The sequence below is a fragment of the Helicoverpa zea genome, chromosome 18, assembly GCF_022581195.2.
Source record: "Helicoverpa zea isolate HzStark_Cry1AcR chromosome 18, ilHelZeax1.1, whole genome shotgun sequence".
NCBI classification, from domain to species: Eukaryota; Metazoa; Arthropoda; class Insecta; order Lepidoptera; family Noctuidae; genus Helicoverpa; species Helicoverpa zea.
The window spans coordinates 10,371,894-10,399,293 of NC_061469.1; the positions used below are offsets into that span (position 1 = coordinate 10,371,894).

Here is a 27,400-nt window from a genome sequence, read left to right on the forward strand (position 1 = left end):
TGCTGGTCAAGTTTTATCAGAAGAATATGTTTGACGTTTTGACAGCTTTTGTATAGAGCATAGACAATATGTCAAACCGCCATATTTATTTCTCGGATGAAAGTTGACAGATGTTTGAGAAATCGGTCGTTATTGCGACAAACCAGTGTTGTTTTATTCCACGTAAACATGGAAGGGTTAATGTATTTATTTTTAAAGCACATTTTCTGCTTTGTGCATTGTTTTTTAACATATAACTTATAGTTCAATCTAATTACAGTTTGTTACGCTACTTTTACATTTCAACCGTTAGTTTTAAGTTTCAATCTTTTTGAAGTTTTTTTTTTTCGAAATGTATATTTTATTTCGTGCATGTTTTTTGATAACTGGTAATTTTGTATTCTAAAATGATATGTATAGATTTTATTTTACAATTACGTGCTGTAAAGTTATTTAGGTTGTATGAATTAATCTTTTCTTAAGAGACTTTTATTTTGCAATAATATTTAGCACAAAATACCACCTAAGTGCGACTTAAAATCAAGCAATGAGGGTTTTCTAAAATGGCGTCCACCAGGTGGCAGCACCGAGTCGTCAGGTCCAGGTAACTGTCAAAGTGCTTATCTTTACTATGAATAGTGAACGATTTTAGTGTTTTTTTTTTATAATTAAAGCACTGCATTATTGTTTTACTATTGAGGTTGAGTAAATAAAAAAAACTAAATCATATTGTGTTAACAAATTTTTCAACAAGCTTTTCCTTAGTACCAGTGACTTTTGCACCCTCTCTCTTAGCTCAATTTTTAGTTCGGAAACCTTATTCTGACCGTAGTCCATAATAAAATCAATAACACTTCCAATATAACAGAATTTCAATAAACAATAAGTTCGGACCCTACAATTCCATACTATTTGACAGCTGTTTGGACCTGACGCATACGAAGCGCCGCCTGGCGGCAGAAAAAGTATCGAAAACCCTCATTAAAATGAGATTGTGTTTTGTATTAATTGGCACGATTGTAGTTTAATTAAATTTAGCTTTTATTTTATGTTCAAAATGATATTACAATATGTTGTATGTGTTTAAAAGTTTATCCATTCATATATCGTAGTGCAAATATATAACAATGCTGCTGATTTATTTCTTATTTAAGATAATAATATAAGTAAGCTTTAGCAATTACCATTAACATTTACACTTGTTCTACATAGATATAACAGTACAATGTGATAAAATGTTATTTATATAATATATTTTTATATTTATATAAGCTCTTTATTATTTGTGACTTACATGAAATACAATGTTGTTATTCGTTAATAAAGAACATTGTTTTTATTTGCATTGTTTTATTTTATGTATCGAGGCGCCATTTTAAAGGTAGGTAGGTAATGATGAGGGCCTCTTGGAAATCTGTGAATCATCATATGCATAATTGCTAGATCTTTGGTTATCAAGGATTACTAGAAAACTAGAAAGTTTTGGTGACACGCCTTTGAAAATTGGGCGGACCGGAGAAGAATCTCGTCTGCCCCTCTGAAGTATCCCTGAATTCCTGAATGATTGTTCAAAAACACCAGCACTTCGCTTTTTTGGGGTCTGGGCTATCCCACTAGGAACAGTTGTCCTCGCTAATGATAGGCAAGCATGTTTATTCAATTGTACCGGGATGATTATTTCAGTCATGGATACTTATATGATCTCAAAGGTAAGTGATGTTTGCAAAAAGAATGTTAAACTTGTTACGTAAAGCTGAAGGAAAACTTCCTGGCTAACTAATCTAACATTTGAAGTTTGAAATCGCAAATGGGATTTGAGAAAAGGTTTGGGCTCTGTTGTGGGATAAAAGAAAGGCGAATGTTGAGGTGATCTTTCGCTTAAGGTATGTTTTGAATGCTAGATGCAACTTAAGACAGTGTTTGATGGACAGTCATAGTTCAGCCTGAGAGGTAACTTGCGCAAAGACTGGACACAAACAAACTGAATAGCATACAAACCTTACCTTCTACTAGCATCGGCATCTAAAAAAGTCAAAACCTGACAGCATTCTCTAAAGTCAGTCAAAAAAATTCATCACCGAACTACGGTTCGTTAGAAATAATTTAAAAATTTTAAGTGATAAAAGTAAAAAATAGGTAATAATGTGCTACAAACTGATGATGCCCGTCGCAGTTAGGACTATATAGTGTTTTTTTTAACTTTGATATGGATTACGAGGATGAAGACAGGAAGAGAAGGATACCCGCACACAGGGAAGTTATACTTGGGGGCTTATCTCGGTATTGATACTTTATATAACTTAAAATAGATAGGTATAAGTCTCACTAAGGGCACAAAAATCAAAAGTTATCTTGATGGTCTAAGTAGGTACGTCCTCCACACTCACCGAGTTGGGCATGCGTATTAGTGAGCGCAGTATGGGATATTTTTTAGCTTCGGAGATGGTGCTGCCCATCTCCGAGCTTGGAGGCATTTAATATCCAACTATGTATGTAGTGGTTATACCGCCATCAGTCGGTCGCTAGAGCATCGTCCGTTATTCAGCTGGGTGCACCGTGGGCAGGTGGGATTGGGGATTGCGGCAGGACGATGTTGGTTTGCTCCCTTCCACCTAATATACTTACATAAAAAAGCCTTTATTAGTAGTTGCTACATAATTAGGTACACAATATTTTCGCTTAACATCGAATGAATACGTACCAAAATATCTCCTAAACTACGAAGTAATGTGTAAGTTTCAGTATAATATCAACGTCACTCCTCATTCCACTGGATGTGGTTGGAATGAGGTTTAAGTACTCGGACGCCTGGTGCGTGAAGATGTTTCGCCTGATGGTCACGTCCAATGGAGCTTTTGGCCCTTACAAGGTGCTCAACGCCACCATGCTGCAGAGAGAGGCCTTGTCATCCTTAAGATGGGGCATTTACTATTGCCTCTATGATTCTCATAAAAGGTATGTACAGAATATCAATTTACCTTGCTTCGCATAGGTATGTAGCTTAATTTCTCAGCCTTCTATTGTTATGAACCCAATCTAGTCCTTGTAAATGTCCTTACCAGTTATTCTCCTTGTGACTAAGTTAATAAATAAATGACATATTTTCCCCAAGGAACTGTTTGCTGAAAGGCTGGAACCCGTTGGGGATGGGCAAATACTTGCTGACTAATCGTCCAATCGTGTCGTACGCCCTCCGAGTACAGCGTTCCGCATTGGTCAGTCTTTGTCTTTGTAATATCCATTTGTTTTACTTTGGAAACCTTAGTCTCCCTGTGATGGGTAGATAATTTTAAGCAATTGAGTTTTGACTAATGATTGCCTATTGGCGTCATAGCCGGTTATCGGCAAAGGTGGCTCTTCTCATATAAGGAAATCAGACAGGTACGCAGGACATATTATTATAGGGCACAAGCATTTGCGCAAACACAAGTGCACTCACTATTCGTTCACTCTTATAGCCCGAGGAGAGAGATCAGGCGCGGGGATATAAATCACCAACTTCTAGACTCCGGGCTGCTTTGTGAAAGCTTCTAAAACCCATAAAGCTATGTCGGCCTGTTCCGCGAATCGAACCGAGACCTCGTGTGTCTAGCTAAAACTCTTCGCGCGGCAATCTCCATTCAATCCACCTCTTTCTGCTAGGAAGGTTTAGGAGTGAACTCATTCTGATCATTTCTGTTCTCACTTGACTGATAAATAATGCTTATTTTAATAGGTGTTGGATTATCTGCATGAGAGAAGGAGACTCAGAGAGCGAAACATATTTTCAAGATTCGCGAACAATGTTCAATCTCAGGTGAAATCGATGCTACAGACTGGTATTAAGAAAATGAACGTACAAAGTTGGCCCCTAAATGCCCTGACAGCCAGGTACGCACACTAATCATATGCACTGATATTAAAAAAAGCTAGGAGTAGAATACATAATTGTTTTGTACAGTCATTGTTAGTTAGTGCCTTTTTTCAGTTTATATTAATTTGAGCAAACAGTACAGTAAACTTCGGCATGAATCTTGAGCGCTGACCTTCACCTGCGCAGAAATAATTTATTGGGTCCCTTTTGTGGTATGAAGTGAGGAGCGGGGGCGGGCTACAGCCATATAGGGGGGGGTCATAGCTGTCACTCGGGATTGGTTCTTTGCTAATAAATCACTTCTGCGCAGGTGAAGGTCAGCGCGCAAGATTCGTGCCGATGATCTACCTAGATAATTTAAACCTTTTCGCCCGGTTGAGACCACGACGATCCTGCTAGATAAACCAGGAAAACATACCACTTCGTCCGTCTCGAATTTATCAACATGTTTATAACAGACCACACTTGTCCACTTGTCACACTCTCATTCACCCCCTTGAAAAAAGTTTATCAACATAGGAAACGAACCTGCAACTTTTTTCTCTTCTAGACAGAAGTCAGTGACAGACATGACAGTTAAAAACTGACATCATATAAAATCAAAAATTCAAAATTTTCGGTTGCAAATCTCAGTGTTCAGTGTTAAATTAGACGGTTTTATTTTAAAATTAGTTTTAAGCTAAGATAAACAATGACTCATAAGCATGGAGAGCATCAGCATCATCATCGGCATGACAGAAAAGCTCCTCGGTATATCAAAGTATTCATTGGAGGTGCATCAGGGTACGTGGCAAAGAACAGAGCCTATTGTGATTGTTAAAACAGAGAGAAGTGTCCAGACAACAGATTTGTCCTTTGCTGTAACTTGTTTATCTAAGTTCAATATGTTATACCACTGACACTTATAACTGTGGAATAGAGTAAATACTTTTAAACCCTACAATACGTGATCTCCATTCAAAAATGCGTTATCTCCAACAGCATCAACTAATCTAAGTATCTAGTTAGCTTTTGGCAGCAGATCCCAACAGTTTTGTAAGAAGCTAAAAAATCTGAAAAGAGGCCATAAGTTATTCGATTACGAAAGTTTGTTTTGGTATTGTTTGTATTTTTTTCTTTTTTCGCCAGCATAATAGCATCAACGCTGCTGCACCCACTGGATGTGTTCAAAGTACGGCTGCAGCTGTACCCGGAGATGTGGGGCATGAGCCTTCTACGCAATATGCTGCGCTGCGAGGGTATCCGGGCTCCGTACACCGGCCTCACCGCCAGCATCCTGCGCCAGACCACCTACACCACTTCGAGGCTCGGCACATATTATTGTCTTTATGAGCATCACAAGAAGTGAGTTACCGTTGAAATGTGTGTTTGCCAACCGTCCGACAGGCAGGGTCCTCAGGTGGTAACGAGAGGTAGACGTCTCAATAAAAGGCAGAACTACATGTAACTACGAGGTAACTAAAATACCCAGTAAGGAGTAGTAACTGTTAAAAAAAATCTCAAAGGGACATCGTCTAATGGTCATTCATTTCGTAATAAGAAGCATAGCAGCGTAATATTCTTGCAAAGTTTTGAGTCTTTTAACAAAATATATGATCCAACCAATCGTTCCACAGGAAATACGACAGTATACCGAGTTTCTCGGAGAAGTTATTGATCGGCGTGTATGCTGGACTGGTGGGAGCATTCGTGGGCTGTCCGTCGGAGATCGTCCTCGTTCGTATGATGGCGGACGGGCCGGTCGACCCTTACCGCCGGTACAGGTCGCTCATCGACGCTTTCACCAAGTAAGTATTTACTGGCTAAAGGATACACACTACCAAAGAAATATTTCAAACTAATTTTCGACATCTATCAACGTCACACGCTGAAGCACCAATCTATTTTATGGACTGTTCAAGCATCTTTGCTCAGTCTACCTCTGTCACATTTATGTAAACTTCTGCGACGGATATACTTTTAAGTAGAACTTCAAGTTACGTAGGTAACGTTAAAAGAATGCACATTAGCAAAGAAACATTCCAAAGTAATTTTCGATCTTCATTTCACATTATTTTTTGAATTTGTCACAAGCGCGACCATGGATTTCTTGACACACATGGTCTTATTACATGATCATCCGAGAGAATTAATTGGATTAAGAAGGCCTATAATAAGCAATGTCATTGGTCACTACCATGCCCTAAATATGCGTGTTTGCTGAAGGATATGGCAGACGGAGGGCGCGTGCACGCTATGGCGCGGCGCCCTCCTCACCATGTCCAGGTCGGCCGTCATCAGTGTCTCACAAATCGGGACTTATTCTCAGGTCAGTACATGATACATCCAGTTTGTTGCTCCACTTCTTCTTCCCAGCAAAAACACATAGGAAGTGGTGAAGGATGGCCGGTGGGCGTTTTGGGGGGCGCTCTTTTGTAAATTTTTAACGTTCAGAGAGTGCTGTTTTGCAGCCACTTGGCTTATACTTATTCTGCCTTTTATGCTCCGACATGGAGAATATGAGGTTATCAACAGCATCATGCTCCAACACAAAAGAAGAAGTCAAGGTGTAAAATCAAAATCAAAACTTCTCTTCTGTTATTAACAAGATTTAATGAAGCCAGGGCAGCATGCATCCGAGATTTTACTTTTGATTCAGCTCTCAGGCTCATGCCAATAGACTCGTTTGACCAATATCTGTGTATCGGTGTCTCACACTCAATTTATTTCAGGCACGAAATTATTTAGTGGAGAAAAAGAGGACGAAAGGTTTCCTGTTGCACTTGTATACGTCGATGTTGTCAAGTTTGGTCACAGCCGTGGCCACTTTACCGTTGGATACCTTCAAGACAAGGTAACTTCCTTACTTTCCTAAATTATTCAGTGTAGACTCTGCAATAGAATCCTGTGTGAAAGATTATTTCTGATAGTACATCATGTTGGGGTCGGCTTCCAGTCTAACCGGATTCAGCTGAGTACCAGTGCTTTACAAGAAGCGACTGCCTATCTGACCTCCTCAACCCAGTTACCCGGGCAACCCGATACCCCTTGGTTAGACTGGTGTCAGACTTACTGGCTTCTGACTACCCGTAACGACTGCCAAGGATGTTCAATGACAGCTGGGACCTACAGTTTAACGTGCCATCCGAAACACAGTCCATGGTGTCTAAGATATACTTAGAAAGTACATACAAACTTAGAAAAGTTGCATTGGTACTTGCCTGACCTGGGATCGAACCCGCGCCCTCATACTTGAGAGGTTGGTCCTTTACCCACTAGGCCACCACGACTACATAATTCTACATAATTTCTAATACATAGGTACCGTAGTTAATAAAATGGCCGATAATTCGTAACCATTAGTGGATTAAACGTGATATAAGCCTTCAACCTCCCTTCTAGGTACCAAGTAACAAGTAACGGAAGCCACAGGGATGTGTACAACAAGTTTCGCCAAGAGTCCGGCATACTAGGACTGTGGCGCGGCTTCACTCCCTACTACGTCCGTCTAACCATACACACACTTATCACGTTCTACCTACTAGAAATGCTATACGATGTACATAAAAATAAGAAAAATCCACCAGCCAGTAAGACAAGTTGAAAATTAAGAAAAAATGTAAAATTCGTAAAAAGTAGGTTTGCTCTCTTTTGTGATAACCTATATTTTTGTGACGTCCATTGTACCGTATTGTGGTCTCTTTGGTGCGAAATAAACGAAATGATGAACCAGTGAACCTTATTCCTGTAGTTGGTGATGAATTTTGGGAGTGATTGTTACGTAACACTCTTAAATCATACATCGTTTATTTCCATTGTCCCAATTTTTTGTAAAATTGCGTAAAGTAGATGCAAGCCCGTTCTCAAAGGGATCAACTAGATTTTGTGATTTACTATTAATACGCCTTTGAAATTGTTAGGTAATGGAAAAAATAAATTTCAAAGTGCCTGTAGATTGAATCTCTTATTTTTTATTTATTTATTGTTAATCTATAAGGTTATTTAAACTTTATATAAAGTGTTTAATAACGTTAAAAGATTTCAAAATTAATCGGCAACGGGCTTGTAAGATTCGAAATAATGTAAATTTTTGTTTATTTTGGATTGTGTGCTCTTTGTTATAACTTTTATAATTTGTATACAGAATGACAATGTTAGCTGAATATGAAAAACTTAGAACTAAGTCGAAGCTTCGTTGATTATTGAAATAAAACAATTTGTATAATGAAAGCTGTTAAAATTGTGGTTTTATTTCCAGTTTCTTCTATAGTATCTTCACCATTTGGGCACAAGTCTCGATGTCGTATATCAGAACTAACTTCGCCCAATTCTGTAGGGCACTCATTCTCATTTAAGTATCCACCGTATGAAATCCCGACTTTAATCCAAAATCGCTAGTTTAAATCTATAAAACAAAGTAGTTCATACAAATTACAATACGTATTAGATTAAATACATGAAAGTCATAGATACACGTAAAAGACTATATAGCATCAGGGTAATAATATCGACGTGGGCCAGTTGTCGGCTAATACGGCACTTGTGGGACTTCAATTAGCCACTATTGACATAGTTCGCGAAGTCACAGCGGTACCGCCCTGCACGACACACAGCCGAAGCGAAACCTAATCCTCTACTCGTCACAACACAACATCAAGTGTGAGCATTCATTTGCTAAAACTTCCAACAAGTTATCACACCTTAAAACTTGCTTTGTACATAAAACTCGTCCAAAAGTGTAAAATACCAAGTTACAAAAGTGATTTTTAAAAGTGAACACGTAATGAAGATTCCAGAATCATCTTATTAAAATAGTCATTGATGAAACATAAATTAGAGAAGTTAAGATTGTGCGTTTTACGGAAATCCGCGAAGATGTTCAATTTGTACCAGCATATGAAGGCGAATAATGAGGGGAAAGAGCAGAAAGAACCGGAGACGACCGGTCATGACCGGTTTTATCAGGAACGGCCGCGGAGTAGTTATAGGAAGAAGAAACGTCGTGGTGCTTGCAGGAGAGCTCAATCTGCAGCTGAACTCAACCCTGAGTCTATCGCTGCAGCTAACAAACGAAATGCGTTCAGAATACGATCAGTGTCCACTGACCGAGAAGAGAGTGAAGGTGAGTCTATGAAACTATGAATATCAGGTATAAATGGATATTGAAAAGACCCGTAGTGTTCCTTTACTTGAATATTCATCAGTATCCTAAGCTTCATTTTTAATATCCGGTGGAAATAAGCATATCAAAAGATCTAACACGTAGCTAATTAGTTCAGGTCTCTGAGATAAGACAGGACTATAAGACGACGTCCCTTATATTTTATGATAACTCCTCATTTTCACCTCCTTTCTTGTTCTAGGCATTACTGAAATCAAAATTATCACCTGTTATCTAAAGCGACAAGTGTATAACTTGTGTATCTAGTTTCCTACTTCAAAGCTAGATTGTATTGACTCTTCTATCTTCTTTTGATCTTTATTCTTCTTTTCGGCGTACGATGGTCTTTTTACAATGAACAATTGGTTCAAACATTTTGTTTTGTTTATCGCTAACGCAAGACGCTGGAAGGCAGGACGATGGCGAAGGATCATCGTGCGCTTGTAGCTCAAGTACTGCTTTTATTTTCTCTTTCTTCTTCTAAGTAATTAGTATTCTTGATTATTTATTCAATAGCTTCATACTTTTCTTTTGAAAATAAAAATCAATTTCGTTTTTGTATTTTATGGATCAAAATGGTCTACATTAATAACGCCCATGCAAATTAATCATTCCAATAAATGTCCTGTCTTTTCCTTCTTAATTGAGAGCACCTTTATTTATTTACATTACAAACGATTGATGTTTATATATTACCATATTTTAGAAGAGAATTCAGAGCGTGCTCCGCTCGTTGCTCAGAAGATAGACTCGTTGGCCAAGCTGTTGTTCAACAAGTCCATCATCGGGACTGGCTCCGGCAAGTCTTCGCCTTTGGAACCACCTGCGTCACCAAGGTTCATAATAATCTTCCATTCATAATTTAAGAAAACATTCCATTGCAAATTGTTCGAGGCTCGTGAATTTTATAATTGTAGCTAGAAGAATGATAATTTTTCTGCGCACCAAATTTTATCTAACTCCGGTAATTGATCATACTTTTTATTGTTGTTTTAACAATATATTTTGAAAATTCATCTGATGGTCGTACAAAAATTTTGTTTTGTTGATATGCAGTGTGCAGTTATTTTGTCTGTGACTTTACGTATGCTACATACCATTTTATGTTTTGTACAGAGTCGGCGACCGCTCCATGGAGAGCTCAGCTGCTTTGGCTATTTGTACAGAATATTTGGCACAGTCACCCAGGTACGTGTTTTTATTTTATAAGCCCCCCGGGGATTTCAAATATTTTCATTATTATTTTTGATAGCGTTCACCGCTGCCATTGAACATCTTTGGAAGGCGTTATGGGTAGTCAGAAGTTCAGAAGCCAGTAAGTCTGACAACCAGTCTTACCTAGCGGTATTGGGTTGACCGGGTAACTGGGTTGAGCAGGTAAAATAAGCAGTCGCTGCTTGTAAAACACTGGTACTCCGCCAGCTGCATCCAATTAGACTGGAAGCTGACCCCAACATAGTTGGGAAAAGGCCGGGCAGATGACGATATTTTTATAGCGTTCCTTTCCACAATAAGAGTATGTTTTCAGATACGATTTACTGTCCGCTCTGGGTCCCATCGGCTGCCGAACTAACAAGCATTGGTTCGCAATTCACGACAACTCCATTAAAACCGACAGACTTCTAACTTTGGTAAGGTAACCTCTACTGACAGCCAGTATATTTTTTTTTTTTTGAATCTTTCAAATAACACTTTGCAGTACATAGAATGAAAACGAAAAGATTTTTTGGCAATTTACTATCAAGTATCGGATTTCGATCTTTTGCGTTTGAAATTCTTGCTAATATTATAAATGCGAAAATAGAATATGTATCTGTGTTTGTTCCCTTTCACGTCAAAACTACTGAACCGATTTGGATGAAATGTAGACTCTGTCTGAGTCTGAGAAAGGACATAAGCTAGGTACTCATATGAGCGTGCAAAAATTAGTTTTTAAATCATCAATAAGTAAACCTGCAGTCATAAATATAACTGCAAATTCCAGATGCCGCTAACTTCGAAATGTCCCATCGAGCAAGGCGAGCGTACAAAGACATTGATTATGGAGTTATTTCGAGCTCTCCACCATCCGTACATTTATCCTGTGCTAGATCTCGAACTGTGTAACGGCCATGCTCTTACAGTGTTACCTTTTAACGCTAGAGGGAGCCTCAAGGATCTAATTTACAAGGTACATATATATATGTTGCTTAGTAAAGAAATTATAACATCGCAAGTAAATTATTTAGGAAGTCTCAATGCTTCTTAAAAGAGTACTTAACTTCCTTCCAGTTATAGACCATATTACAGAACTCAACTCAATGACTTTAATGATTTTTTTTACAAACCAATAATTATATTGATTTTACGAATGTAAGAACTGTAAAGCTATTTATATTTTATTTTACTTAGCTGTAAATAACTCAGGTAAACCGTCTACTTTCAATATTGCAGAGTATGTGGAACGAAGAGTATACTCGTAAGTACGGAACAACAGGCACTGGCCTTCCAGCGTGGCAGGTCGCGAGGTTCGGCCGGCAAATGTTAGAAGGACTGCTGTTCCTTAAGGAGAAGGGGTTCCCTCCATTTCGGCACTTGCATTCAGGAAATGTTGTAGTGCAGAATGGTGTTGCGCGGTAAGTGTTCGAAAGCCCTGTTTGGGCGCCAACGAGCGTAATTGGCGCCCAACGTGGGACCATATTCTGAAAATAAAGCCTTTTTAAAGTTAAACTCGTGATAATAGTCTGCAATTTTAACACCTACAGGATATGCGGTTTAGAGAACACTCTTATAGGTGCCCAGCCGCGGTGTCCCATAGCCCTTGCAGCACAGTTAGAACACGTCGAGGCGTTGTCTCTGGGACACGTGCTGTTTGAAATGTGTGCCGGTGCTGAGATTGACCTGTCATTATTACCAGACTTGCTGCCTAATTATCCTAATGTAAGTATGATAAGGTAAATGGAATGACGAATGCGAAAATTTTATATTGAAGATCATATAAGATGCTGATGGTTCTTTCTTCGTTTTCGTTCTTTCTGGTATACCTATGTTTCGCGCAATAAAACGGCGATAATCCAAAAGAAAAATGAAACTGAAATATTTCTTCGAACCTCAATGAAATACACGTATACACTAATTAAGTAACTTAATGTCACATTTTGACAACACCACGGAATTTTGACAACGTTTATTATTTAATAGTAATTACATAGTTTAAAAAGCAGGTTTTTCTCTGTGGACAGGTGGTGGAGATCATTGAGCAGATCTTCGGTCCTCGCACCCCCAGCCTGCACGAGCTGCTACTCTGCGAGCTCTTCAGGAAGATAGATCTGCGTGAGATGAAGGGCTCCTGTTTACCGGTAACTGAAATGTCAGATACATACGACGTATTTACCTTCGCAGGAACTTTTGTGCAGGTTCAACTAGTGCGAATATTAACAATCCTAAAAAGAGGTTTAGATTTTAGAGTAATTTGCGCGTGCCAATGCAATCGGTTGGAATTAACATGCCATATACAAAAATACTATAAATATTAGCAATCATGGTGTATGTACAAATAGTTTGAAGACCACTGTTTGTGCACTATGATGTACCTATAACTTTATACACTACTCACATCTTCGGAGATACAGCGCTTTTAAAAATCACTTAAGAAAATCGACCACGAAAAACTATCCCTAAATTTTTATGTGCGATGTAGTCAGAGATAGAGAGAGCGTCAATATGACGAATGACAGAGAAGTACGGAAACGGAAGACATTTTGCGCCGACCTCAAATAAAATTGGGAACAGAGGAAGAAGAAGAATGTAATAGATAGTGTTTGTTGTATGTGTGCTCAGAACTTCAGCCAGCGTCTATCCCGCTCGTGCCTGTCGTTGCTGGGCGAGGTGGCGCGGCGCACGCCGGGGTCGCCGCGCACGCGCACGCCGCCGCGCCGCTCCGTGCCCGCCTCGCCCGCCTCGCCCGCCACGCCCACGCATCGGAGGTGAAGCCATAACTCCTCTGTATAGCTTTTCTTGCAGTCTTTGCTTATCGAGTGTTGCAGGTCATGCCACTTAACCAAAACTAAGTGTCAGGTTTCTCAAATCCGCCTGACGGGGTCTCACATCTCTTCTTGTTCTTCCGAGCCTTTACCCAACTATGTTGGGGTCGGCTCTCAATCTAACCGGATGCAGCTGCGTACCAGTGTGTTACAAGGGTCTGTCCTATCTGACCTCCTCAACTCAATTACCCGGGCATCCCAATACCTCTTGATTAGACTAGTGTCAGACTTACGGCCAGTTTCTTCATCAAAAGTTAAAGTTAAAGTAATGTCTAAAGTAAAAGTAACGGTCAAATTCGTTTTTTCAAGGCTAAAGTGACAGCAAAACTAATAGAAAAATTGAATTTGACCGTTACTTTTACTTTAGACATTACTTTGACTTTTACTTTGGCTTTAACTTTTGATGAAGAAACTGGCTGTTACTGGTTTCTGACTACTCGTGACGACTGCCAGGGATGTTCAATAACAGCCGAGACCTACAGCTTAATGTGCCATGACGGGGTCTGACATGGAATAAAGAATTTAAAATTGCAGTAAAGGCGCTGGAATTGGTACTGAGACAAACAGGACCCTGGGCACTGTAAAAACGGGTCCTGCATCCTGTTGGTGCCACAATATGAAAGCGACATGCAAAAACATGACCCTTCTTGGAAGTCGAATAAATACATCTGACAAGTCCTTTTAAAACGGAGGAAATTTTGCCTAAACGGTAATCAATAGTAATGCACGTTTGTTTCAGGAGGCACTTCCCTACAGACCAGGATTTCACTGAAGAGTGGCAGTGGTAGTAACTACACCTGTTCGAAATTATATATCAATAAATCTTATACGATACTATGACTATTTTATTTACACATTCTCCGCAGTTTTACCTGCCTAGAAACATTAATTATCCCATCTTTTCTAATCCTTCTGTTTAAAAAGTTTCATCTAAAACGGCTCAGCCGTTTTCGAGATTTGTTTTTCCACATATGGTCGATATTTTTCGAGAAATAAAATAATCAGCATTAGCTACTTTGTTGCAACATGGCTCAGACATAGATTGTTCGGACGTCAGTGTCCATAAAAGATTTTTGTAATGGCCCGGCGATTTTTGCCAACATTGCAGCCACATAAGTATCTGGGAAACCCTTGGTAAATGGTTTGTAGTCCTGCTTTCCCTGGCTTCTGAGTGAGCAGCCGTAAAGACTGCCAAAATTACTCAAATAACAGCTGGGACCGAGACCCACTCTAGAGCCTCCAAATTAACGTGCCAAACGTAGGTAGATGGGTCACCCATCCTCAGACCGACCGCGCCATGCTTTGCTTATTGGGGGTAGGAGGGGGTGGAATTGTCATGGACTTCCTCCGCCTGGGGAGGGGTGGATTGGTGTGATGGACTCTTACCGGCTAAAACCTCCCTGTGTCCTCCTTGCAAGTGGGGGCGGGGCCGCGGGAATCCAAATTCCGTATGCATGCTATGTCTAGCCTAACCTGATAAAAGATAAATCTTCTTCTGATCAATATCTGATCAATATTTAGTTGTATGCTGCATGTGGCTGCATGGTACCTAATAGATAAGATGATTTATTTAAAATGCCCGCCGCATCCAGACGCCCGCCGGACCATCCCCACTCCAAAATTCTTGGGTAGGCCCTACGCATACCCAAAATATTCTCCACTGTGTACTTGTGGGTAGGTATAGGAAATAAGTAGGTATTTTTTGAAATGAGAGACACCATAGATATAGAGACACTGATTCTAAATTAAAACCTTCACGATAAAATGTAGCAGGCTGAAATAATATGATTTGTCAAATACTAAAACATATGACATTCAAATAATCAATCCAACAGGATCATGGATCCAAGTCACCGTTTTTTATAAAATGAAGCAAAAAATCTAAAAAAATATCCTTAAATCATTTTTTACAAAAAGCAATAAACAAAATCAGACACAATGGGTGATAAGCCTGGCGCGAAACCTGGGGCGCCAGCACCAAAGCCCATGATGCCCAAATACATGAACTTCATCATAGGTGGAGCTAGCGGGTAAGACATTCATTCTACTCCTCACGTCGACACTCCAAATCACGACCAAGTCTTATTTTCAAGAGGACTTAACGTCAAAGTAGTTGCACTAAAGTATGTATATACCTGTCATTGTAAGGTTAGAGGGCCATGTCGAGGTCGTGGTCTTGCAGGTCTTATACACCTGGGGCGCGATTCTACTAATTTTACTTATGCGACATACGATTCACATCCGACTGAGATCTAATCACGACTCAATTACGACTGAAGCGTATGTGGCATTCATTTTTTCTTTTTAATAATTTATTTATCCCGCACACATTCAAACATTCATAAGCACATTAAATTTTTTAAATACCTGTTTGCAGGATGTTGGCAATTTGTGTAGTGCAGCCTGCCGATTTGTTGAAGACCCGTATGCAGCTACTGGGTAAAAAGGGGAAGGAAATGGGCTTGGCGAATGTTGCCAAGTCTATCATTAAGCACGAGGGCATTTTCGGTTTCTACGTGGGCTTATCAGCTGCCCTTCTCCGACAAGCTACTTATGGCACGGGCAGGCTTGGTGCTTTCAATGCGTTGTTCGATTTACACAAAGCGTAAGTATCTAGGCATTGCGCTTCTGTAAGTTTGGTGGTCATTTTGACAGCCCTGTTACACTCTTTATCCACAAGTAGGAGTTAATTTGAAGTATCACACATACTCGCAAACATACAGACATACAAAAGAAGAAAGACTGTTATAAATGAAAGAAAACTTATTTCCAACAAGAATTTGATAATGTCATTATATTTATTTTGCTATGTCAGTCACTACGGTCCCCCCTCGTTCCCCAAGAAGATTATTTTGGGAATGGGCGCCGGAGCCTTTGGCGCGTACATCGGCACGCCGGCTGAAGTGGCACTGATCCGCATGACGGCTGACGGCAGACTGCCGCCAGAGAAGAAGAGGAACTATAAGAACGTCTTCAACGCCTTAGCCAGGTAGACTGATATATTAGACGCTAGCTTCCACCCGCCACGGAACTGCTTCTTGTCTCGAAATACGAACTAGTCTACATGTTATTCTGTTCTCCCGAACTTCCTATGATGCCAAGTTTCATCAAAATCCATTCAGCAGCTTTGCGTGAACGAGGAACAAATATACAAATTTTAGTTATAAACAGTAGGGTATTTTTTAAACAAACTTTACCACATACTTTCCTTCCTTTGTTAACTTTTGTAAAAATGGTTCTATCTGTTTTCTAATCTATTTCCGTATGATGTTTTTTTTACCAAAAGACATGGTGGTCTATTGGCTGACCGTAGGCCTCCCCCAACGAGCACCAGTCAGCTTTAATTTAGCATAAAAAATCCGAAATTAAACTTTGACAATTATTGAATGGATATACTTACCCTTCTCCGCAGAATAACGCGCGAAGAAGGAATAACGACACTGTGGAGAGGCGCCAGCGCCACTGTCAGCAGAGCTATGGTCGTAAACGGCGCCCAACTGGGTACCTATTCACAGGTAATACCTCATTTACGATGTCATCCTACAAAAAGTCAGTCGAAATATACTTCTCAGAGCGACCTACAAAAAATCGGTCCCACAAAAAGTACGACGTGCCCCTCAGCCTTTCAGTATCAGTTCACCACTGTTGCAATAGACCGCCCGCCGGTAGCATTTGGCTCTTTAGTCAGTCTTCAGCCTGACTACTCCAAGCAGCCTACAAGCTGTCGCCGATCTTGCCTTATTCACCACGTTCGAGGTTTGGTCTTCAATAGATCACATATTTTCATAAAACAATCCTAATAATGATTGAATATTGCAGGCTCGAGAAGTACTGATGTCATATATGGGCGACGGCTTACCACTTCACGCGGTGTGCGCGATGATCGCTGGGTTCATCACCACTGTTGCCTCGCTTCCTGTCGACATCGTCAAGACCAGGTACATGCCACAAAGTAAACCTTACCGAATATAAATAGCAAAATCCACAATTTGTGACATGAATAAGAAGGTAGTGAGTGACAGGAAAGAATGGTAGCGGGAGACATATTGCGCCGACCCCAAATAAAATTGGGAACAGGGCAGGAAGAAGAAAATCCACAATTTATTCACATACTCTTTCCACAATTTTCAGAGTACAAAATTCAGAAACAGGCGCGGGCCAAATGGAAGTACTGAGGAACGTCATCAAGAACGAGGGTATCATCACCTTGTGGAGCGGCTTGCTGCCAACTTACGCCAAGATAGGACCCATGACCATCCTTATATTTGTATTCCTTGAACAGCTTAACAAACTGTACTTCACATTAACGGCTCCGCCTCCGCCGAAGTAATTCAACCAGGAGCTCGTATAAGTTCAAGTGAATTGAAATAATAAAAAGGGCAAAACGGGGATCACGCAAAAAAAAAACGAAAAATTTTATAAAATTAAAAAAGCGGATTGTTAGGTGCTGCGCTAACAATTTTAATGGGAATAAGAAACTAAAAAAATATAGGAAAAAGTGTTTTCCCGTTTGTCCTCGTGAAATGGGCTCCTTAATGGTGAGAGTTGAGCAAAGTGAAAGTCTCTGTACATCCAATAAAACAGTAACATTATCTCGGTACTACTTGTTTTAGTAAAGAGGCCGTGATGGAAACTCAAAGAAAATTAGTTTCTTTCAATATGGCGGTACAAAACAGGTACATCTATAGGTCATGTTGCTGTCCATCACACATTTCGTGCGACATAAGCCACTATTTCTGTATTACCGGGTACCAAAACTTGCATTTTTCAGGAAATAACCAGCTTCATAACAGTCGTATTTTTTTCTCGGAGTGATAATATTAAAAATTAGCAAACATGGAAAGAGTGCTATGAAAAAAGTAAAATCACTTCATCAATTTAATGTTACAGGTTGATTCCTTTTTCAACTAGCTAAGTATATAAATGACATTTTTAAGATCCGTTTTTTAACGCGATACGATTTTAATTAATTACAATCGTAAATGTGAAACTTGTAGTTTTGGTTCCCATAACCGGTGAAATGTTATTTTTTTAAGCTACCTACAATCTTCACCCATTAAGTCCAATATACATAGTTTTTATTTATTATCCATTACGACTTTATTATCCATAACTTTTGTCTTTCTACGCATGTACTTATTTTAAGATTTTTTTTTATTTGTTACTAGCCAATTTTTACATATTATGTAACACTGAAATAGATGTTTATGTCACAATTGAGCGTCTTTTGGTAATAAAGTAAACTTGTTTGGATAGTAAAAAATATTTTCTTTAAAATCCCACTAAACTACTTCCCGTTCCCGAATAAAATATGGCTTAGGTATTATATCTCCCGGGGAAAGTGTAGCTTCTCAACAGTGAAGGGAATTTCAAATCGTTTCAAGAGTTTCGGAGCTGTCGAGATCCAAACAAACAAAAACAATCAAACAATCTTTCAAAGGAAATAAGACAGTGTTGAGAAAATCTTGGGTTCCGTACGTATAGCGAGGTTGACGTTTGAACAGATTCACGAGTTGTAAAGCTGGTAGGAGCAACACAGAGGCATCATCAACTAGTCCTTTGGAAATGGATAGGGAAGGCCCATGGAAGGCCTTGGTTCAGCATTCGACAACCTACGGCTTAACTACTCATACAGGTCAGTAATTAATTTATTGAGGAAATAAGAACAATCGAAATATAGATATTTATTTATTCATATTCACACAAAATATTTTACATATGAATAACATTTTTTAACTTTTAACCCAGAACTGTAATGGAAGAATAGTTGCAGCTTACTATCCGATCTTGATTAAGACCGAAGACAGCCTATAAATACAATATTATTTTGTTTTAAATAGGTATTACAAATGTAATTTTACTAGGAAGATTTTTTTATAAAGATATACAGTCTTATCCACTACATGGATTTCCACGCATTTTGCAGCTAGGTACAATTGAGCAGTTCTAAATTCCCCAAATTCTTAAGCAATACTACCCATAAACATGGAATAATAATGGTAGTTTATCGAATCCACGATAAAATTATGATGAGATGATAACTTCGCAACACAACACGCTGCCGTTGGCAAGAATTTTGAAGTAGAATCAAGAATTACCAAAGTCAAATCTTGAAAAGAATTCCTTCTAAAATATCATTGCTGTTCGCGACAGACGCATCCGTGCGCCGCGAGTGCAAAATCATAATGCCTGAGTGTTCGTGTATGCGCGTAACTATTTATACTCTAACAATTTTGTGATGAGGGTAATGAGCAAAAAGTGCCGTGAGCCGCGCCAAGGTATGTTTTTCACGTGCACCCTCCTTCTAAATTGTTATAGAATTGTGTTCAGATTTTGATAGTGATTTAATTTGTAAATTATAGCGTTTTTTGATACCAAATTGTAATAGTCTTGTAGCGGTAACCTTAACCTACATAATTTTGTATAATAAACCTAATAGTTCTGCCGTTTAAGGCCTGATTTACCTATGTAAACATTTCTCGATAGTAAAAATCCTAGACTTTCATTAGTGAAATAGTGTTTAACTGAAAGCCTAGGTTTCATTGTATACAAAATAACTTAATTTATAGAAATATTGTTAATAGTTTAAGTTATAGAGCAATAAATAATGTCTGTGCTTTGACTTTCATTTCACATGCAAATTAACAATACTAGGGCTTAGGTCACATTGTTAGGATTACTATCGCCAGATAGCCCATGAAATGCCCTAACACACACTACCTTTCGTATTGAGATAACCCCCATAGTTTGTTTTTTATCTCAAGATAGTCTTCACCTAAGGGCCGATTTCACATAGTTTTTTATAGTTATTCGGTTATAGTATTTCAGCCCTGAAGGTATGCAGGGTGTGTGTGGTATAGTTCAGTAGCGCGCTTCATGGGGCGTCTGACGCTATGTGTCCTGTAATGATATCATGTACCAATTGTTTGTAATACGGCTGTTAAATTGAAAGGTCAATAAAACTGAGTTGGTCGGAGGGACGAGAAATCGAGGTGCTCGTCACGGTAAAGTTTCGAGCTCATTCGGTGCGCAAGCGCCGCCGTACAATCGTAGTCATCGGTATAGATTTTTGATAGTGTAACAAGTAAATAGTGAAAAGTAAATAGTGTAATTGTAGTATGGTAAGTGCGTCGAAGCTCGTCCCTTCAAGACTCCTGAAAAATATATGAAGACTTATTATTTCACCGGCATCCCTGAACCTATAGTAGCAGAGAGCCTAAAACCCGTCTAAACGTATTCTTGTTTCTGAAATTCCTGTTTCTCGCCACATCGTAAATACAGTCCACTCGCCCAGACGTCCAAGAACCAGCGACCGACGGGGCGTCAACGTCTCGAAGCCACCCCATAGTACCTGCTTCTGAGCTACGTCCGTCCCGCACATCTGTTTGGTCCTTGCGACCCGGATCGCCTGGGAAGCGAGCCAGGAACTTCAGCTGAAGATACTGAAGAGTTGTAAACAGCAAGTATGCCTGTGACAAGATCGCAAGGAAGAGCCGCTCAAGCCTGGATCATCGACGCCAGACCGGGCCGCCGCACACCCCCCATCGTGCACGACCAGCCGCCGTTCTCTCCAACCACCACCGAGGGGAGTGAGCAGCCCCCCCCTCCCCCGAGGGGGGGTGAAGACCTACCCTGCCCCGCAGCTGTGAGGGGAAGTGAGGCGCCGCCCTGCCCCCCTGCCCCGCGGGGGGGTGAAGACCGACCGCGCCCCCCTACCCCGCGAGGGGGTGAAGAGCGACCAGCGCCGTCGTCGTTGATGCAGACTGAAGCGTCGTCATCACTGAGGCCGCCTGGAACCAGTGCTGAAGAATATAGTTCAGGAGGAACACTGAAGGCTTGCGACAAGACATACAACCGAGCTGTACCGTTGACTACCCGGGTTGACGCCCGTACCGAACTTAAGGCACCGTCGCACAGATCGACGGCATCAAATAGAAAAATTAGAAATGCGCGTGAAGACTTATTGAAGATTAAGTTGGAGCTAGCGCAAATAGCACTTCAGAGGGCCGAGGAAGAATCGGACGACGATTATATGGACGATAGAAATTCCAATGAAGAGTACATCCGTTCCTGGTTGGAGGAAGCTCCGGAACCAGACCCGCAGGACGCCGCCGCTGAGGGAGGACATAGACCACCAGATACCCTGGACCTGCCCGAGCCCCCCCCCTCCGCGGTTATAGTGAATCCGGTCCTGCGTGGAATAAGTACTGCTCCTGGAAGAGACGCCGCCGCCGAGGGAGGACATAGACTGCCGGGTACCCTGGACAAACCAGAGCCCCCCCCCTCGAAGACCATCGATACTGAAGCCCTTTCATCAATGAAGAAACCAGTTGAAGATACCGCAGGGGGTGAAGGGCTCCGTCCGTTTATCACGGAACTCACCTCCGCCATCGCATCGCTAGCCGGCAATAGAAGCGAAGAGAAACCGGTGTACCACAACCCTGCTGCATCGAAAGTCATCATGACGCTGCCGAACTTTAGTGGATTGCATACAGAATGGCTATCGTTCCGCGCCATCTATGAGACAACGCGACCATATTTCAACGATGTGGAAAATACGGCGAGGCTGAGAAGAAGCCTGCGAGGAAGAGCGCTTGACACAGTTAGTTCCGAGCTTATCGGCAACGCCAGGCCAGATGACATCATGAAGGAGTTGGAGCTTCAGTTTGGCCGCCCCGACTCAATAGCGCAAGCGGAAACAGACAGACTGCGCGGGCTGCCACGCTGCGGAGAAGCACCGAAGGACATCTGCACTTTCGCCAGCCGTGTACGAAGTGGCATCGTCACACTGCGAGCGCTGAAAAAGGAACACTACCTCATGAACGCCGAGCTTATGCGCATCCTCACAGAGAAGCTGCCGAACTCGCTACGTGTACAGTGGTACAAGACATATACTGAGAAGTACCAGTCAACGCCGGACTTGGGTCTCTTCAGCGACTTCATCACCGAACAAGCTCGCTACTGCAGCGCGTTTGCACCGCCTGAAAACATCAGTGAAGCTACTGGACTTAGACGTGTGACGCAGAGAACACACACCACTATAGACAAGAAGCCCGCATCGAAGTGCCGCATCTGCGAGATGGATGGACACCGATCGCTAGACTGCCACAAGTTCGTGAAGGCTTCTGCGGACAAGAAGTGGGAACTTGCCAAGCAGCACAACCTGTGCTTCCGCTGCCTGCGCCATCGTCAGCACGGACACAGATGTCAGAAGAAGAGATGTGGAATCGAGGGCTGCACAGCATCACACCATCATCTGCTTCACTACAAGAAGAAGGCGAGCACTACTGAAGTCGCACAAGAAGCACAAGAAATAGTCGCAAGTTCACGCAACCACACAAATCAAGCGTTCCTGAAAATCGTTCCGGTGCAACTGTCCGGACCGGCGGGAGAAGTGCGCACCTACGCACTGCTGGATGACGGCTCAACCGTGTCACTGATTGACGAAGAGCTAGCAGACATGATCGGTGCAGAGGGACCAGTCGAGCCGATGAAGATAGGCGCCATCAGCGACGTGACTATCGACACGCCCACGTCGAAGAGAGTTGACCTCACGCTATCGACCTGCCATAGGAAGAAGATACCCTTCAGGGCGCGCACCATACCACGCCTGCACCTGTCGCCGCAGTCAATCAGCAAGGATGACATCGCTGACTGCAAGCACCTGTTTGACCTGGCAGATCAGCTGACGTACAACGCAGGGACGCCGAAGATTATCATCGGGCAAGACAACTGGCATCTGCTCCTAGCAACAGACATCAGAAGAGGGCCCCAGCATCAGCCGATAGCATCGTTAACTCCCTTGGGCTGGGTGCTGCACGGTGCCCGCACTAGGATTCTGGGACAGCAGGTGCACTACGTCAATCAGCTGAACAGCGCCGAGGAAAGCATAGACAAGCAACTTCGTGAATACTTCGCACTCGAGTCACTCATCATCAACCCGTGCCGACCAGCTTCTGACCCGGAGAAGAGAGCGGAAGATATATTACAACGCAGTATAGTACAGCTGGAAGATGGACGTCTTCAGACTGCGTTGCTATGGAGGAGTGACGAGATACAGATGCCGGACAGCTACGCGACTGCGATGAATAGACTCGTATCAATAGAGAAAAAACTCGACAAGAATCCTGCTCTGAAGACTAGGTATATGGCGCAGATGGATTCACTAATAGAAAAGGGCTACGCAGAGAAAGCGCCCCTTGAACGTACACCGGGAAGAACGTGGTACCTGCCGCACTTCGACGTCTTCAACCCTATGAAACCGGAGAAGCTTCGTATAGTTCACGACGCAGCAGCAAAGACAAGAGGGATGTCACTGAACGACTACCTACTCACGGGTCCGGACTTGCTGCAGTCACTGCCCGGCGTGATGATGCGATTCCGACGTCACCGCGTCGCCGTCTCCGGAGATATCACTGAAATGTTTATGCAGGTGAAAGTAAAGCCAGAAGACAGAGACGCTCTCCGATATCTGTGGCGAGGAGAGCGGCGGGAGGGGGCGCCGGAAGAGTACCGAATGACGTCAATAATATTCGGCGCAGCAAGTTCACCGTGTACAGCAATATTCGCTAAGAACTGGAATGCTAAACGCCATGCGAACGAACATCCAGAAGCAGTAGAAGCAATAGTCAAGAATCATTACATGGACGATTACCTGGATAGCTTCAGAAGTATAGAAGAGGCGACGCACACAATCAAGATAGTACAAGAAATACATAGTAAAGCGCGCTTCGACCTAACGAAATGGGTATCCAACAGCGAAGAAGTGCTGCGTGAATTGGTACCGGGCCAAGAAACAACACAGATTGTTAATCTTGGAAATATAGAAAACACAGAGAAAGTACTCGGCGTGATATGGAAGCCACACACAGACGAGCTGAGCTTCAACTTAAAACTCGCGCGCCTACCTACTGGCCTGCTCGACAAGGAAACGCCCACCAAGAGAGAGGCGCTCAAGATAGTTATGTCACTGTATGACCCGCTGGGCCTCGCCTCACCTATAACAATCAGGGCGAAACAAATACTGCAAGAAGCCTGGAGGCGGGGAGTCGACTGGGATCAACCTCTCGATGAAGAACTATCAAGCCAGTGGAGGGCGTGGATAAGTCATCTCGAACAGCTGAAGAACGTAAACATACCGCGCTGTTATCCTGGGTACAGCGAGGCTACAGAAATACAAGTACACGTGTTCACCGACGCCAGTGAGAAGGCCTACGCTACAGCGGTGTACTGGAGGTCAACGACCCGTGACAACAACGTGCACGTCAGCCTCGTCATGGCGAAGGCGAAGGTGGCGCCGCTGAAGCTGCTGTCAATACCGCGCCTCGAGCTGCAAGCCGCGGTGATGGGTACGCGCGTCGCAGCCGCAGTGATATATGAACACAACGTCAAGCCCGCCTCCGTGACCTACTGGAGTGACAGCAGAACCGTTCTGACATGGATAAGGAAAGGAGCCAGATCGTACAAGCCATTCGTTGCACATCGCTTGGCCGCCATAGAGGAAAATAGCAGAGTCGAAGAGTGGCGCTGGGTGCCTACAAAAAGCAACATAGCCGACGCCGCCACCCGCGACGTCCCGACGCACTTTCATACCGACCACGAGTGGTACTGCGGCCCTAAGTTCCTCTACGACGACCCATCGACATGGCCGACCGAGTCACCAGCTGACAGTCAACCGACAGGCGAGGAAAAAACAGTCACGCTCATACAAGCAGGCGCAACAAACCTCATAGACGTCGTTCCCGACCCCGCTCGATTTTCAAGGTGGGAGCGATTGCTGCGCGCCACAGCCAGAGTACTACAGTTTATATCGTTATGTAGAAAACAACATACAGAAAAAACGTTCTACAAGCGAACAAGGAAAAACAAAGAAAACGATCCTGATTGGTCGAGAGCGGTGCGAGCGCCCCGCGCGCCCGCCGAAGCTGCGCGCGCCCAAATATACACACGCAAGTTTATTATATTGGACGCGACATACATTCAAAGAGCAGAGAAGCTGTTAGTTCGTGTGGTGCAACAGGAAGCCTTTAAACAAGAAATAGCCAGTCTCGAGAGCAACAAAACAGTCGCAAGTAGTAGCCGGCTGTACCCGCTGCGCATAGAACTAAACGACGGAGTTATAGTACTGCGAAGCCGCATAGCTGCTGTAGACAAAGTCGCTAAAAGCGTGAAGAGTCCACCTGTGTTAGACGGCGATCACCGTATTACACAGCTATATATAGATTGGACACACCGTAGCCTACAACACAGTGGCACCGAGCTCGTCGTGAATGAGGTCAGACAGCACTACTGGATTGTGCGGCTGCGCCCGACAGTCAAGCAAGTCATCGCGCGCTGCCTGCACTGCCGCATACGTCGCGCGCGCGCGCCGACGCCGGCAACCGGCGACCACCCGAAGACACGCCTAGCTCATCACCGCAGGCCGTTCACATACACCGGGCTTGATTATTTCGGCCCGCTGTCAGTCACCGTCGGTCGTCAGCATCACAAGCGATACGTGGCGCTGTTCACGTGTCTCACAACAAGGGCAGTTCACCTCGAGATCGCGCACAGCCTCAGCGCGGACTCAGCTGTGTTGGCGCTGCGCAGGTTCGCAGCGCGACGCGGCTGTCCCACCGAAATCTACTCCGACAACGGCACCAACATGCACGGTGCTGACCGTGAGCTGCGTGAGGCCTGCCAGGAGGAGGCCAGCCGACGCGGCATCGCCTGGCGCTTCATCACGCCTTCCGCGCCTTTCATGGGAGGCGCCTGGGAGCGCTTAGTGCGGTGCGTTAAGACCGCGCTAGGCGCCACGCTGCACGAGCGCCACCCACGCGAGGAGGTCCTCGCGACGCTGCTCTGCGAGGTCGAGTACGTCGTCAACAGCCGGCCGCTCACCCACGTATCTGTGAGCGGCGACGACGACGAGTCCATCACACCGAACCATTTCCTGCTGGGCGGCTCGGCACGCCTGCCGAGCCCCGGCACGTTCGACGAGCGAGACATCGACAGCAAGAAGCACTGGCGGCGCGCCCAGATACTCGCCGACATGTTCTGGCGCCGCTGGGTGCGCGAGTACCTGCCCGAGCTCCAATACCGGCGGGAGCCGCACGCCCGCGGCCCCGCGCTGCAGCTGGGCGACCCCGTCCTCATCGCCGACGGCAACCTGCCTCGCAACACCTGGCCGCGAGGCCGGGTCGTGGCCGTCTACCCGGGCGCTGATGGTGAAGTTCGGACCGCTGACATGCGCACCGCAGGTGGCATACTAAAGCGTCCGACGAAGAAACTCGTGCCGCTGCCTAAGTAACCGGGCAGTGCGGCATCACCGGCGTCGCGGCGCCCTGGCGCTATCACTGCGCCGTCGCTCACCGGAGATGCGGCATCGCTGCGAGCCAGAGCTACGAGTCATCGCTACGGGTCAACGCTTCGAGTCCCTACATCGTGTCATCGTGTCATCGTGTCATCGTGTCATCGTTTAATAGACTAAATAGTGATAGTGAAAGTGAAAGTGATAGTGCCTACGCTCTGCCGCACGGCGGGAGAGATGTTCGCGACAGACGCATCCGTGCGCCGCGAGTGCAAAATCATAATGCCTGAGTGTTCGTGTATGCGCGTAACTATTTATACTCTAACAATTTTGTGATGAGGGTAATGAGCAAAAAGTGCCGTGAGCCGCGCCAAGGTATGTTTTTCACGTGCACCCTCCTTCTAAATTGTTATAGAATTGTGTTCAGATTTTGATAGTGATTTAATTTGTAAATTATAGCGTTTTTTGATACCAAATTGTAATAGTCTTGTAGCGGTAACCTTAACCTACATAATTTTGTATAATAAACCTAATAGTTCTGCCGTTTAAGGCCTGATTTACCTATGTAAACATTTCTCGATAGTAAAAATCCTAGACTTTCATTAGTGAAATAGTGTTTAACTGAAAGCCTAGGTTTCATTGTATACAAAATAACTTAATTTATAGAAATATTGTTAATAGTTTAAGTTATAGAGCAATAAATAATGTCTGTGCTTTGACTTTCATTTCACATGCAAATTAACAATACTAGGGCTTAGGTCACATTGTTAGGATTACTATCGCCAGATAGCCCATGAAATGCCCTAACACACACTACCTTTCGTATTGAGATAACCCCCATAGTTTGTTTTTTATCTCAAGATAGTCTTCACCTAAGGGCCGATTTCACATAGTTTTTTATAGTTATTCGGTTATAGTATTTCAGCCCTGAAGGTATGCAGGGTGTGTGTGGTATAGTTCAGTAGCGCGCTTCATGGGGCGTCTGACGCTATGTGTCCTGTAATGATATCATGTACCAATTGTTTGTAATACGGCTGTTAAATTGAAAGGTCAATAAAACTGAGTTGGTCGGAGGGACGAGAAATCGAGGTGCTCGTCACGGTAAAGTTTCGAGCTCA

General features: G+C 43.1%; 5 protein-coding genes across 5 annotated transcripts in view; all 5 read left to right on the forward strand.

The window, feature by feature from the left end:
- The window catches only part of LOC124639203 (putative nuclease HARBI1), a 279,629-nt gene that overhangs the window by 130,264 nt on the left and 121,965 nt on the right, over positions 1-27,400 (forward strand). The window lies entirely within an intron of this gene.
- On the forward strand, positions 2,054-8,051 carry LOC124639219 (mitochondrial 2-oxoglutarate/malate carrier protein-like). The gene is made up of 9 exons (XM_047176487.1): positions 2,054-2,259; positions 2,716-2,934; positions 3,092-3,194; positions 3,695-3,849; positions 4,961-5,176; positions 5,449-5,619; positions 6,038-6,140; positions 6,544-6,665; positions 7,214-8,051. Exons 1-9 carry the CDS (start codon positions 2,186-2,188, stop codon positions 7,413-7,415), a joined length of 1,365 nt encoding a protein of 454 aa, XP_047032443.1. The 5' UTR covers positions 2,054-2,185; the 3' UTR covers positions 7,416-8,051.
- On the forward strand, positions 8,633-13,829 carry LOC124639218 (slowpoke-binding protein). Its single transcript, XM_047176486.1, has 11 exons — positions 8,633-8,933; positions 9,374-9,424; positions 9,679-9,808; positions 10,089-10,160; positions 10,501-10,603; positions 10,957-11,142; positions 11,406-11,587; positions 11,717-11,891; positions 12,194-12,310; positions 12,792-12,937; positions 13,737-13,829. The coding sequence occupies exons 1-11, from the start codon at positions 8,633-8,635 to the stop codon at positions 13,780-13,782; spliced, it is 1,509 nt and encodes a 502-aa protein (XP_047032442.1). The 3' UTR covers positions 13,783-13,829.
- On the forward strand, positions 14,933-18,257 carry LOC124639147 (mitochondrial 2-oxoglutarate/malate carrier protein-like). The gene is made up of 6 exons (XM_047176384.1): positions 14,933-15,024; positions 15,372-15,599; positions 15,810-15,983; positions 16,407-16,509; positions 16,814-16,932; positions 17,126-18,257. The coding sequence occupies exons 1-6, from the start codon at positions 14,933-14,935 to the stop codon at positions 17,322-17,324; spliced, it is 915 nt and encodes a 304-aa protein (XP_047032340.1). The 3' UTR covers positions 17,325-18,257.
- LOC124639148 lies at positions 20,075-26,282 on the forward strand. Its single transcript, XM_047176385.1, has 2 exons — positions 20,075-20,115; positions 20,276-26,282. The coding sequence occupies exon 2, from the start codon at positions 20,460-20,462 to the stop codon at positions 26,280-26,282; it is 5,823 nt and encodes a 1,940-aa protein (XP_047032341.1). The 5' UTR covers positions 20,075-20,115; positions 20,276-20,459.